We start from the raw sequence: 13,187 nt of genomic DNA, 5'->3' as shown, positions 1-13,187 counted from the left end.
GGAACAGGGTTTATATGAATTTAATGAGGGATTCTACCTTCTTTTTAATCTCATCAAAAGTAAAGTTGTTTTCATTGCTTTTTATGGTTCATGAGGCTCTTATTGCATTCCAGCCCCAAACCCAAATCACTGGGTTGGCCCAAGCTAGGCCTGGCCCAGAATGGCACCCCACCGAGTCTCAGTCAGTCATGTTTGTGAAGTCCACTGTGCCTCCTTGCATGGGATTTGGGACACTCTCTCTGTTCACTGACCACACCTGGCACGTTTGTACATCGATATCTGAGGCCAGGCTTCCATCTTGGATTTGTCTCCTGTGAATCCTCGGTCCCTCTTTTTGCTGTATTTCCTCTACCATCTCCAGCTTGTCAGATCTCCAGGGGAGTTTTTGCCCTCCCCTGCTTCTTCAGTCGAAGGCCCCTTTAATGGACTCCAGCATGTCTATCCTGGTCCTTGTCCTTGTCGGTAATTCTCTGTCCCTTGTCTTCAGGCCACAATTCAGAAACACAAAGCCCTCTGGCAGACGCCATCTTCTCCACTAACTTGTTACTTTCCAAATCAGTGTTTTCCTTTCTTCCTTCCTTCCTGGAGATGGCCATAGAGAGACTGCTGGGCCACCACAATTCCGTGGCGTTGGGGCTCGGGCCCGGGGGCCTCATCGTCCTCAGCGATGCTTCTTTGGTCCTTTCTGGCACTCTCGTTGGTTCCCACCCAGATCAGTCCAAGTGGGCAGTGGGAGGCTTTCCTGGGAAGGAGCACCCAGCCTCTGGTCTCATTAGTTTTGGAAACTCCCAGAAGAGGAGCATCCCTCTACAATGCAGGCTAGCACCTTCTCTGCAGTTTATAGTCTCACTGTTGCCTGGGATAGCTAGGCCAGGGTCACAGAGCCAGTACAGGTCAGAGGCAGGATTTGAACTCAGGTCCACAGGCTCCAACTCTTTTATCCCATACTACCAAGTTGTCTCTTATATATGGTCAAGAGTCCCCTGGGCTTAACCTGTGCAGCAGATGGAAACATGGGGTACACAGTGAAGCCCTGCCATGTCAGACCTCTCCTGCTTTCCCCTTGCCGTGATGTCCCTTTCCTGGAGGGCTGGCCCTTGTCCACACCAAGCTTTAGGGGTTCCAAGGAGGGCATGGAGATAGACTGGTCAGATGGGCAGGAGGAGAAGCGGACCAGAGCCGGAGCGACTCGGGGGGGGCACTCCTTAGTGACTCAGCAGAGAGCGGACTCCATAGAGCAGCAGTGACCAGGCTCCTTCGTCATCCTTTCTCTGTCCCCGTTCCCCAGACTCTTCCAGCTGGACACGGAGGCCGATGCCATGGTGAACTTTCAGCAGTTTTTCTTGGTGCTGCCACCCTTTTATGAGAGCTCGGCCCGGGTGCTGCAAGTCGACATCCTGCAGCAGCTGACTGACTGCATCCGCAGTCACCCCAGCTGGTCCATGGCCCACGTGGCTGTGGAGCTGGGCATCCGAGAGTGCTTTCACCACGCCCAAGTCATCAGGTGAGGAGCTGGGAAGGGAGCCCGAGGGCCCGGGGGGGGAGGGGCCGCAGCCTTGGCAATCTCTGGAGACTCTCTTCCCACTCCGCTTCCTCCAGGGGGAGTGTCCCTGTGGAGCTAAGGGAAGGAAGGCAGGTGACAAAAAGCCCCAGTGAGCATGCCCAAAGAAGTCCTAATCCCCTGCTTGACCGAGATGGTGGATCAGCTTGGCCAGGCCTGGGTTGTCCCTCCCACGTAGGGACTTGAGCTAAACTGTGAGCTGAAACCCAGACAAACACCACTGATTGTTTAGCCTCAAAAAGAGAAACCTCAGACCGGGGGGGGGGGCAGTAGGGAGCCCCCAGTGGGCAGAAAGGAGCAGGTGACATCACGATGACCATCTTCTAGCACTGGGAAGGCCGTCCTGAGGAGGAGGGCTGGAGGTTGTCTTGTTCGGCCCTGGAGGGGAGAACCAGGGACAATAGAAGAGGGAAATGCAGAGAGTCTGATCTCATGTCAGCCTGAGAAAACCTTTCCTCCCACTTAGAGGGGGCCGAAAGTAGCCTGGAGTACCTTGGGAGGAAGAAGGGAGGGAGGGAGGAAAAGAAGGGAGGGAGGGAGAAAGGAAAGGAAGGGAGGGAGGGAGAAAGGAAAGGAAGGGAGGGAGGGAGGGGAGGGAGGGAGGAAGGAAGGAAAGGAGGGAGAGAGGGAGGAAGGGAGGGAGGGAGGAATGAAGAGGAGGGAGGGAGGAAGGAAAGGAGGGAGGGAGGAAGGCTCTTTGGTGGTGTAGCTTTAAGACTCACAAAATGTTCTGCCCCCACACACTGGAGCTCTCCAGCCAAATCCCTGAGGACCGTTTGGTGGGGGTGTTGTAGAATGGATTTGGGGTGACAGAGTGGGGTTGGGGAGGCAAGGCCCAGATGCCTTCTGGGGCCCTTTCCAACTCAGAGTCAGTGCTTCTTTGAACTGAGAGTGAGAAGTTGTTTTTTTTTTAAAGCAAATTGCGATCCAAACTTGGGTTTAGAAAAATCTGTTAAGTGTTTGGAATTGAGGCTTTGTGTTTTTCTGAGACAGTTGGCCCAGAGCCTTCAAAAGCCTCCCAGTTGCCCCGCGGCCAGCAGATACTGTGTTAGGCTTGAGGTTGTCTCGTCTCCGCCCGTCCCTTGCATTGCACCCACTCATGCCCCTTCTCTGGCCTCTTCTGCAGTTGTGCCAACAGCACAGAGAACGAGGAGGGGTGCACCCCCTTGCACCTGGCCTGCCGAAAGGGTGATGGGGAGAGCTTGGTGGAGCTAGTCCAGTATTGCCACGCCCACGTGGACGTCACGGACAACAATGGGGAGACCGCCTTCCACTACGCCGTGCAGGGGGACAATCCGCAGGTGCTTCAGGTGAGGACAGCAGAGGCCTCCCAGGGCCCCGGGACTGGGCTCGCCTCCTTGGTTCTTCTCTGTGCTTTGCTGGCTCCGTGCTGGCCCTCGGGCTTTGGCATTCCCAGCCCTGTGCCTCATTCTTGGGGTACCCAGATCAGTTTGTGATCCCTAAGCCTCTCGCTAAAGAGCTCTGGCTGCTTCTAAAACCACTCATCTGTACCAGCCCTGAGAGGAAATGTGAAGGTTCTGCTGGCCTTCTGATCTTAACCAGTCTGGGATGGGGCATGGGCCCTTGCTTATCTCCTGTCAGGGTTTGGGCCAGGAAGGTTGTAAAGAACGCCTGTCTCTTTAATTGTGTTCCCTTGGGACGTTCCGGAAGGAAAGGGGACCTGGGGACAAAGTAGGGCCTGACAGATTTAGGGCAGTTATTTGTAAGCCGGCCTTGAACCTCACGTTACAGCCAAATCCAGCCCCAGACAGTGAGGGGTCAGTTTGTAAGAAGGCAAGTGAGGAAGAGCTGCTGGTCTGCAGGGGTGGTAGGGACACCTTCAGAGGGCGCTGCCCACATCAGTAGAATCACAGGGGGTCTGCATATGCACACATGCAGATGTAGAAGACACACAGGCGCGTGTAAGAAAAAAGCAGGCTCGCAGACAACTAGCCCTGGAAGGATATTCCAGGTGTCATCGGGTCCCCCATCCCCTCGTTTCCAGGGCAGAGTGAAGCCAATTAGTGCCTGACGGGTGGGGGGCTGCAGATCTCCAGGGAAGCCGATGCCCTTTTTCTGCAGTCTGCTTAGTTCCCTGAGTGTTACTGAGCTCCAATGAGTGCTGAAGCTGTAGCATCTTGCCAATGGTCACGGGTTCACAAGTAGCGGAGTCAGTGCCCGTAAGGGATGTAGGCTCAGAAAAGAAAACGGCTGGTCGTCTGGCACAAGAGAGGGGCCGCGGGAGCTGCGTTCAAGCGTGTCAGTGCTACCGATGTCGTGGTTGAAGTCCTAGGCCTTTGATATGTTGGGCGGATCCATTATGGAGGATTCATGAGTGGGCATAGACAAGAATCATCAAGGGTAGAAGATGTGAACCAGGGGGAGAAGGGGAAGGATCCTTGGAAGGATTCACAGCCTATAGCCCACCCCGAGGTGGGCGGACAGCGTGGGGAAGGGTCTTAAACCACCTCACGTGAAGAACTTCTGAACTAAGTAGGCCTGTTTAGTTTAGAGACTTCCTGGAGGCATCTGGACAAAGAATTCTGCCAACTTTAATGGGCTACATCAATGGCGGTAATATCATTACTGTCGGAGGATTGTAGAGCAGGGAGGTGAGAAACCACTATGACTGAGGCAGCGTCATCCACTTTTAGACAGCTTCTGTTTTATCAGGGAAGTTTCTTCTTATATAGAACCGAAGCATTTGATCCCGTTTTTATCCTCTGGGGCCAAGCAGGGAAAAAAACCAAACCAACCCCCTGGAGAGCCCTTTCAGAACTGATACCAGACTGCTAAAGACTCTCTGTTCACAGCCATTCACCTAATTTCAGATTCACCTCAACATCCCATCGTATTGTGTAGCCCCCCTCTCTCTATGAAACTTATCAAACGTTTTGCCAGAATTTGGGTAAACTCTGTGTCTTTTGAGTTCCCCTGATCCACCATTCTGCTCACCCATTCATGAAAGGGAAGGCCTGTTCTTGACAGAGTCCCGCTGGCCCTTTGGGATCACTGCTTCCCTTTTTAGCTGTTCACCCACCATCCCTTTAATTAGTAATTACATGATAGCATTTTGCCAGGAATAGAAATCAAGCTCACTGGCCTATGGTTTATGGACTCTATTCTACTCCTTTGTTTTGGTAATTGGGACAGCATCCAGCCAGCCAGCCAGCCATCATTCCATCCATCCATCCATCTGTCTACCCATCCATCTGTCTATCCATCCATCCATCCACCCATCTGTCCATCCATCCGTCCGTCCGTCTGTCCATCCATCCATCAATCCATCCATCTATCCATCCGTCCATCCATCTGTCCATCCATCCATCCGTCATCCATCCATCCATCCATCATCTGTCCATCCATCCATCCATCCGTCATCCATCCATCCATCCGTCTGTCATCTGTCCGTTCCATCCATCTCCATCTGTCATCATCTGTCCATCCATCCATCCGTCATCCATCCATCCATCCATCCGTCATCTGTCCATCCATCCATCCATCCATCTGTCCATCCGTTCACCCATCCGTCCATCTATCCATCTGTCCATCATTGATCTATCCATTGTTCTCCAGTTCCTTTTCTCCCTTCGAGGATCACTGATGGCATCTCAGTTCTTTTAGTCTTAAGAAAGTAATCACTCCCTTGGGCCAGGAGACCTGCATTTGTCCCGGGGAGTGTGGTAATCTTTTATCACTGTCTTCGTTATCTTGGGTATTTGTTCTGCCCTCTGCGGTTCAAACATCATTCTCCTTGGAAAAGAAAGCAAACAGAGACCCGAGCAGCTTTGCCTTCTATTCCCAAGCCCATCCCAAAGGGCAGCAGATGCTTCTGTCCCTTTGTCTAGTCTTCGCTTTTCTCTAGGGTGGCTTCAGCCGGCCTTTTTGTGGACCTCGCGTCCCTGCTGGCCTTGGCTCATTTGGCGCGTAGGCCCTCCCAACGCTGATCTGATGGCCGGGTGGTGCCAGGCTGCTGTGGTCGTCCTCCGTCACCCGCTTTTGCTTCCACCCTCTGTGTGGCTTTTTAAAATCTCGGGTGGTTGGTGGGAATCCTGCGCGTCCACATCCGTCTCTTTGGACGGGTCCTCTTTTCCTTTCTCGTCAGAATTGTTTTCTGGTGCGTCCAGCAGTTGATTCTTGATGGCTTTTCGTGCCCTCCTCATCTTGGGCTGACTTCTTCTGTAGGGTTTGCGTCCTCTCCTACCGCTCCTTCCTCTGAATCCTTTGAGATCTTCCTCCCCTCCACCCCCAGCTCCCAAAAGGAGGACTTGCTTTTCCCAGAGTTTCCATCATTTCCACTCCCAGCAGCCTGTTCCCCCCTGACGATAAGAATCAGATTTAGATGAGAATTTCTTCGTGGGGTTCTTCTGCCTTTCAAAGGATGAAAGTATCACGAAGGTAAGTCAAGGAGAGTCAAGCTTCTCAGAAACGGCCTGGATGATGGAAATTTCCCATCGCTCCCGCACTCTCCAGCTTCTGTGCCCCCCTCCTGTCCAGGCAGTCTCTAGTCTATGTCAGTGACACTGTGCCCAGCATGCTTGCCCCCCCCCCCACACAGCCTTCCCGGCTTCTTCGTGCACAGTGTGAGCCTTGGCGGTGCTCGAGTCGGAGTCCCTCGGTCATCGTCCTGGGGGGGATGAGGAATTCATAAATGCCTGTGTTTACTTAGAACTTTCACGTTGGCAAGAGTACAGTATTCCCCCTTCCCCTCCTCCCACCAACACACACACACACACACATAGGTACACACACATTTATACACACACTCACATAGATACACACTCATTCACACACACTCACATATACATACACACTCACATACACTTGCATGCGTGCACACACACTCACATAGGTACACACATTTACACACACTCACATACATACACATTCACACACACATATACATACGCACTCACACTTGCACACGCACACACACTCACACAGGGTACACACATTTACACACACCCTCACATAGACACGCACACATATACATACACACTCACACATGCACATGCACAACACACTCATACACACTCTCACTCAAACACTCACATAGGTACACACACATTTACACACACACTCACATAGATACACACTCATTCACACACACTCACACATATACATACACACTCACGCTTGCATGCACGCACACTCACACATACACACACTCACATAGGTACACACACATTTACACACACTCTCGTAGATACACTCACACAGTTACATATACGCACTCACATAGACACACTCACACATATATATACACACTCACATACACTCACACGCACACACACACACACACATTCACACACATACATACACACTCACACACGCACACTCACCCCATCTGCCAATGCGTCTACTGTAAGATCCCTGCCATACTGAGGCAGAGAGGGGGTGGAGTCACTTGCCCATGGTCATGCCAGAACTCAGACCCAGGCCATCTCTGTCGCCAGCCCATGACAGTCTTACAGCTGTCCAGCTTCCCTAGCTTCCTTCTCCCTCCTGGGCCCTTCCTAGATAAAGATGGGCGGCTGGCAGCTGGAGCCGGGGCAGGAGGCAAGCGCGGGCTGTGCCGTGACGGCCTTCGGGTCTTTGTCTCTTCTGTTCCCCGGCTGTGCCCTGGCTGATCCTCGGATATACCAGCTCCTGGGGAAGAACCCTTCGGCAGGACTGAACCACGTCAGCAATCGCGGCCAGACGCCGCTCCACCTGGCCTGCCAGCTGGGCAAACCGGACATGGTCCGCGTGCTGCTGCTCTGCAATGCCCGCTGCAACATTGTGGGTCAGCACGGCTACCCCATCCACACGGCCATGAAGTTCTGCCAGCGGGGGTAAGGAGGGGCCCCTTCTGGGCAGAGCCAGGGTCCTCCCAGGCCCCCTGGGAGGCCAGGGATGCAGGGAGATTATCCCCATCGTACAGCTGACCAGGCAGCACTTTCCTCAGAACAACCCCGAGAGGTAGAGGGACCGAGATGATTTTCCTTTGATCACCAAGGAAACTGAATCTCAGAGACGTGAAGTGACTTGTCCTTGGGCTCCTAGGACCAGAAACAGAACTGACTAGAGTCACAGGACCTGGGTTCAAATCCTGCCTCTGAGACCTCGGACAGGTCCCTTCATCTCTGTGTGCCTCATTTTCCTCATCTCTAAAATGAGAGTCAGGCCCCTTCCGGTGCTAGGATCCTGGGAATAAGCTGTAGAGCGGCATTCGCAGCAAGGTGTCCCAGATCCTGTTCAGCTCTCTTCCTCACAATGTCCTGTCTCTAATCTGGAACAGGATTCAGTTCAGCAGGACTCTGTTGGGCATCTCCATTGAGCATGCCTGCATGATGTGAAGTGCCACGGGCATGTACAGACAGGCTGGTGTGGCATGACCTACCTCAGAAGGGGAAGACCCGGAGGTGATGTGGGTGGGCCTCTGAGCAACAGAGTGGGAGACTGAGGCCCAGAGCAGGACAGTGGCCTGTCCAGTGTTGCCCAGCTCTATTCAGATGGAGGCCAGACAGAGGGGATTCCTGCATTGGGCCCCCGGCTGGCCAGGACAGTCTCTGAGGTCCCCCCAGTGCTGTGATTCTGAGCAGATGGGATGGGGGCTGGACCGTGAAATAGCAGAGAACAGTGGATGACCAGGCACAGAAAGTAGTCAGTGACACAGAACACAAACCCGCTGTTTAGAGCACGCAGTAGCTAAGGATGCCCCCGGCTTCTTGGAAGGGCATTGGAAACAGTAGGACTTGAGGTGAGCTCGGAAGGCCTAGGAGCCAGAGAAGCCTGAGTTCAAATTGAGCCTAATTGTGTGACCTCGAGCAAGTCACTTCGCCTCTGTCCACCTCAGTTTCCTCATCTGTAAAATGGGGATAGTAACAGCACCTGCCTCCTGAGGTTGTGCAGCTCAGATGAAATCTTTGTGGAGTGCTTAGCACACTACCTGGCATACTTCCCTTTGCCTGGGAAGCCCTGAGCATGGATCCTGTTTACCCTTCAGTGCCCACTAACCAGAGGATGGAGGTGGGGTAGGGGTGTGAGACGGGCATAGACTTGGGACAAGGCATCCAGGTGCCTTGGGCAAGGTTGGAGAACTGTCCACTGTAGGCCGCGAGCTTTCACTGTCACATACAGCCTGCCGTAACGCCATGGAAACCAGAATTTTCTGGCGTGAAATGATGAACATTTGTAAAAAGTCACATTTACAGATGTCTCCCCTGAGTTCCCACCCACCCCGACACACTGCCTGCTCTCCTGGCCCCACTGGCTCAGGACTGCGGGGGCTGCGAAGCAGCAGAGCCCCTGCTCTGTGTACCCAGGGCCCCCGTCCCCAGCACCCACTCACTGTCCCCTTCCTCCCCTCCTGGGGGCCCACTCTCTCCCCAGGTGCGCTGAGGTGATCATCAACATGGACGGCAGCCAGATCCACAGCAAGGACCCCCGATATGGAGGCAGCCCTCTCCACTGGGCCAAGAACGCAGAGGTGGGTGGGAGCAGGGGGCAGGGGGAGGCATGGAGAGGGTCCGGCCGTTTGCCCCACCCGAGGACTCCCAGCAGGGTGTGATGGGGGGAGCCTGGCCCTGCTCTCTGCTGTGATTGCCCACGTGGGCCTTGCCCAGACACCCCTTTCTGTTGGTAGAGTTCCATGTCCCTCGGTCAGAGGGGGAAGAAGGGGAAGGATGGGAGAGGAGTGGGGGCATCTGGCTTGCTCGGCAGGAAGGGTGGTGCCTTGGAGGAGCCCGCTGTTCCTGAATGGGCCGCTCTCCCCACGAGGGCACTGCCGGGGACGGCTGGGGAGCAGGGCGGCCTAGGGCTGAGAGCTTGGCAACCCATGGCATGGAACAAGGAAGGCAGGGGAAGGCGTCACCCCTGCCCCTGCTCCCTGGAGACATCCGGGCCCCTGGGTGGCCGTGGGGGCACCGTGGCCCTACCCCCTCCTCTCTGTCCCCCTACAGATGGCTCGGATGCTGCTGAGCCGGGGCTGTGACGTGAACAGCGTCAGCAGCTCGGGGGACACGGCCTTGCACATCGCAGTGATGCGGGACCGCTTCGACTGCGTCATGGTGATGCTGACCCATGGAGCCAATGCCGGGGCCCCCGGGGAGCACAGCAACACACCGCTGCATCTGGCCATGCTGGTGAGGCCGCCAGGCTGCCAGGCCTTTCCCTCGGGCCGGTCACTGAGCGTTCAGCCTGGGGGAAAGAGCTTTGAATCTCGGGTCTGCCCCGGGCCAGCTGGGGGCCCCCAGGGTCGTTGTGGGGAAGGTTCAGGGCCAGCTTGCGGGAGTGCTTTCTGTCCTGCCGGTCGCTCTGGGCAGGGCAGCTCGCAGGGCCTGGTGCGGGGATGGATAGAAGCAGAGACGGCGCTTTGGAGCCAGAAGGTCCCATTGTTCTCGAGGAGGAAACTGAGGCTCAGGGGTGGGGGCGGGGATTGGAAGACCTGGGTTCGAGTCCTGATTTGGTCGTTTAGCCCCCTGCGCTTGGCAGACCTTGGAATGTGTCTGTACCTCATCAATGCAGTGAAACGAAGGGGTCCCCCTCCGTCAGGGAGCCCTGAAGGCCCGGGAAGCTGTCAGCCCCCGGATTCCTGTGCTGCCCACTGCCGGCTGGTCAGCAAACCAGGACCGGAGCCCCGTTCCCCTGACCACGACTTCATCCAGCGTCCTCTCTCCCTCCCCGTTCTAGACGGGACCTTTTCCCCCAGCAGCCTTACACTCTAGTGGGAGAGAGGCCACACGTGTAGGAGAGAGACCTGTGATAAGGACTTAGGAGGGGTGAGGCCGCAAAGCCTTCTCCCCAGAGGCCGGATTGGCTGACTGCCTTGGCTGGGGCCCAGAGGAGGAGAGTGGCACAGTCCCCAGTTACACAGTGGAGTGGGAGAGAAGGCCCACCCATAATAAACAGTGAAGGAGGTGGGGCGGTGGGGCGTAATGGGTAGAGCACCAGCCTGACCCGAGTAGGACACCTGCATCTCAGTCGAGAGGCCAAAGTCTAGCCTGGCCTTGGAATTGGAAAAGCTGGACTGCAGAGCCCTGTGCCTGCCGTCGCTGCTGGGAGCCCCAGCCTTCTCACCCGGAAACCTCACAGGGTGATTGCAAGTGACAGATGGAAAGATAAAAAAGGCATGTGCAGCTTGAAACCTTTTAGGCGATGCCACTTTGGTTTGTCCAGATTCTTCTGCCACTGATTGGCAGTGAGGCTTCAGGCCTCTGTGGATTTCCTCATCTCTAAAATCAAGGAGCTTAGCCTGGTCTCCAAGGTCCTTTCCAGTTCAGAAGTTACAGTGCATTTGTGTATAAGCTAACATGGGAACACAGCTAGACCTCCCAAGCGTTTCCAGATATGATAATAAGGTGCCAATCATTCATGCCACTCAGATGAGTCCAAAAGGTGTTAAAAAAGAAGGCGTTTCATCTGCCCCATCTCTGGCCCAGCTGCCTGCTCCCTTCCTTTTCCCCCTTCTCCTCTCCTTCCCTGTCTTCAGGTTGGAAGGATGAGAAACTCATGAGACTGAAGTCTACAAAGTCATAATGGGTTTGAGAAAGGCAGATTCAGTCTTTTTTCATCTCAAGAATTAGGTCAGACCCAAAATGTGGATGAATAAAGGGAGCTGGGAGTTCTCCCAGCAGATGGCCACCATTTTGAGGTCATCACCCCCATGGAGCGGCACTGGCTGAAATGATGACAAGAGCATTGAGTGTTGAGCTGGCATGTTGAGGGTGTTTGAGCTGGGAAGGGCCTTGGAGTCCTAGAATGTAGAATGTTAGGGCTGGGAAGAACTCTATAAATTGCCTAGGCCAACCCCGTTGTTTTATGGAGAGTCATCATAACAACACGTAAGTCCTTCTCTGATGCCTCATCATCCATGACCCTGGGTTTTCAAGAAGCTATGCCAATTGAGTACAAATACTGGTAGGTCCTACTAAGCTAGAAAGGCATGGGCCAGTGACAGATTCTGTATCTTGTCCCAGTGACCTCATATGGGAAAAACCAAGTCCTAGGTGGGCTGTGTGGTGATCAATTTTTCAGCCATAGTAATTTTCCAAGACTAGCTACTAAGTTGCAGAAGACTAGCTACTAAGGCCAGCAAACCACGTCCTACACTAAGTCGCAGTTCCTCCAAGTACGACAGTAATCATGTGCTTACTTTTGGAGAGCTCTATGAAGTTTACAGAGCAGTCTCCTCGTAGCAGTCCTCTGAGCTAGAGAGCATATTTGGAATCGTCCCCATTTTAAAGAGGAAGCTGACCCAGAGGGGAAGTGATGTGGCTGCGTTGACATCTCTTAGAGAGGCAGAGCTGATGCCATCACCTCAGACCAATGAGGTCCGCATTCAGTCTGGGAGCAGATCTGTGTTGGATTCTCAAGGGAAGTGTGGGTGTTTGAGGTCACCAGCAGAGGTTGGCGTTAGGGAGGACAGTTAGCTGGTGGCCCAGGAGTAGGACGGATCCTGGGGCTCGTTGGGGCTGTCCTGTCATGGTCTTGCTCTTGGCCATCCAGGCTACTGTACGAGACCCGTGACTGGACCAGCCTCCTCCCTCTTGCTCTAGGTCCCAGGAAGTGATGGGCACACCCTGGGTTCTAGAAGAAATCTAGAGTGAGGGAGTGGAGGGTCAATTCTTCCCATCTCTAGGCTTCAGGTTTGTTTTCTTGACCTTGAAAATGTCCCACGATGCTGAGGAAGGAGACTTCAGAAGGCAGGGATGGCCCAGCTGGGGTAGGGAGCAAGGATAACAAACATTTTAGGCTCTTTCCTTCTACCTCTTCCCCTTGCCCAGGGTTAATAATGAGAGCTCACATTTATAAAGTGTAAGGTTTGCAAAGCACTGTATCTGTAGTCATTTGACCCTCACAACAACCCTGCCCTGTAGGTGCTATTATGACCCCCATTTTACAGATGAGAAAATTGAGGCTGAGAAGGGGTAAGTGACTTGACCAGGGTCACCTGTCTGGGGCAGGACCTGAACTTGGATCTTCCTGTCTCAAGGCCCAGTGCTTTGCCCACTGTGGGACCCGGCCACCTCAAAGCGAGGGCTTTCTGTGGGTCCCTCGACCAAAGGCTCCACGTAGAGTTGCTGTTGGGGGCCTTGCCAGAGCCCCGTAACTGCTGTCCTGGGAGAAGCACGGATGTATGGACTCCCAGAGTGGGACGGGCCGTCCACGGCCACCAAGTCTGACCTATCCCTGAAGCAAGGGTCATACCTCCATGACATCCCTGACAGGTGTCCCTGCCCACAGGGAGCTTGCTATCTATCTGGGAGGGTGCAGCAGGCCCAGGAGGCTGCAGACCCGGGGCCTTGAAGAGCTCTAAGGAGGGAGAGAAGGCTTTCGACCAGGGAGGATCGGAGAAGATGACCCCTGGGGAAAGCTGGGGCAAAGCCAAGTGCCTGAGGGGAGCTCAGATGCCTTCAGAGCTGCCACCAAGTCGTGGGAGAGCTTTGCTCGTGTGGACGTTCTTCCTCATACCGTCTCCATCTCACTTCCATCCACGTGCCTGCCTAGTATTCCTGGGGGGTAGAGGAAATGGGCCGAGGCCCCTTCCCCCTGACAGCCCCTCAGGTCCCCCCAGGGTCCAGTGGCTCCTCTGCTGGGGAGATTCCCCCCTCCGAGCCTAGAAGGGGGCGCAGGAGGCCATCCC

General features: G+C 54.6%; 1 protein-coding gene across 6 annotated transcripts in view; it reads left to right on the top strand.

Moving 5' to 3' along the window:
* Window positions 1-13,187, top strand: part of PLA2G6 (phospholipase A2 group VI) — a 49,714-nt gene that overhangs the window by 24,682 nt on the left and 11,845 nt on the right. For all 6 annotated transcript variants that reach the window (XM_078147330.1, XM_078147327.1, XM_078147329.1 and 3 more), the window contains 5 exons: window positions 1,289-1,504; window positions 2,688-2,871; window positions 7,208-7,395; window positions 8,936-9,032; window positions 9,505-9,687. In XM_078147330.1, the coding sequence (XP_078003456.1) occupies window positions 1,320-1,504; window positions 2,688-2,871; window positions 7,208-7,395; window positions 8,936-9,032; window positions 9,505-9,687 (837 nt within the window). In that variant the 5' untranslated portion in view covers window positions 1,289-1,319. The remainder of the gene's footprint in view (window positions 1-1,288; window positions 1,505-2,687; window positions 2,872-7,207; window positions 7,396-8,935; window positions 9,033-9,504; window positions 9,688-13,187) is intronic.

Source organism: Phascolarctos cinereus, unplaced genomic scaffold, assembly GCF_003287225.1.
Source record: "Phascolarctos cinereus isolate Bilbo 61053 unplaced genomic scaffold, phaCin_HiC Scaffold_1;HRSCAF=81, whole genome shotgun sequence".
NCBI lineage: Eukaryota > Metazoa > Chordata > Mammalia > Diprotodontia > Phascolarctidae > Phascolarctos > Phascolarctos cinereus.
Note: the sequence above shows the minus strand (reverse complement) of the source record. Positions and strands in the feature narration are given on the sequence as shown.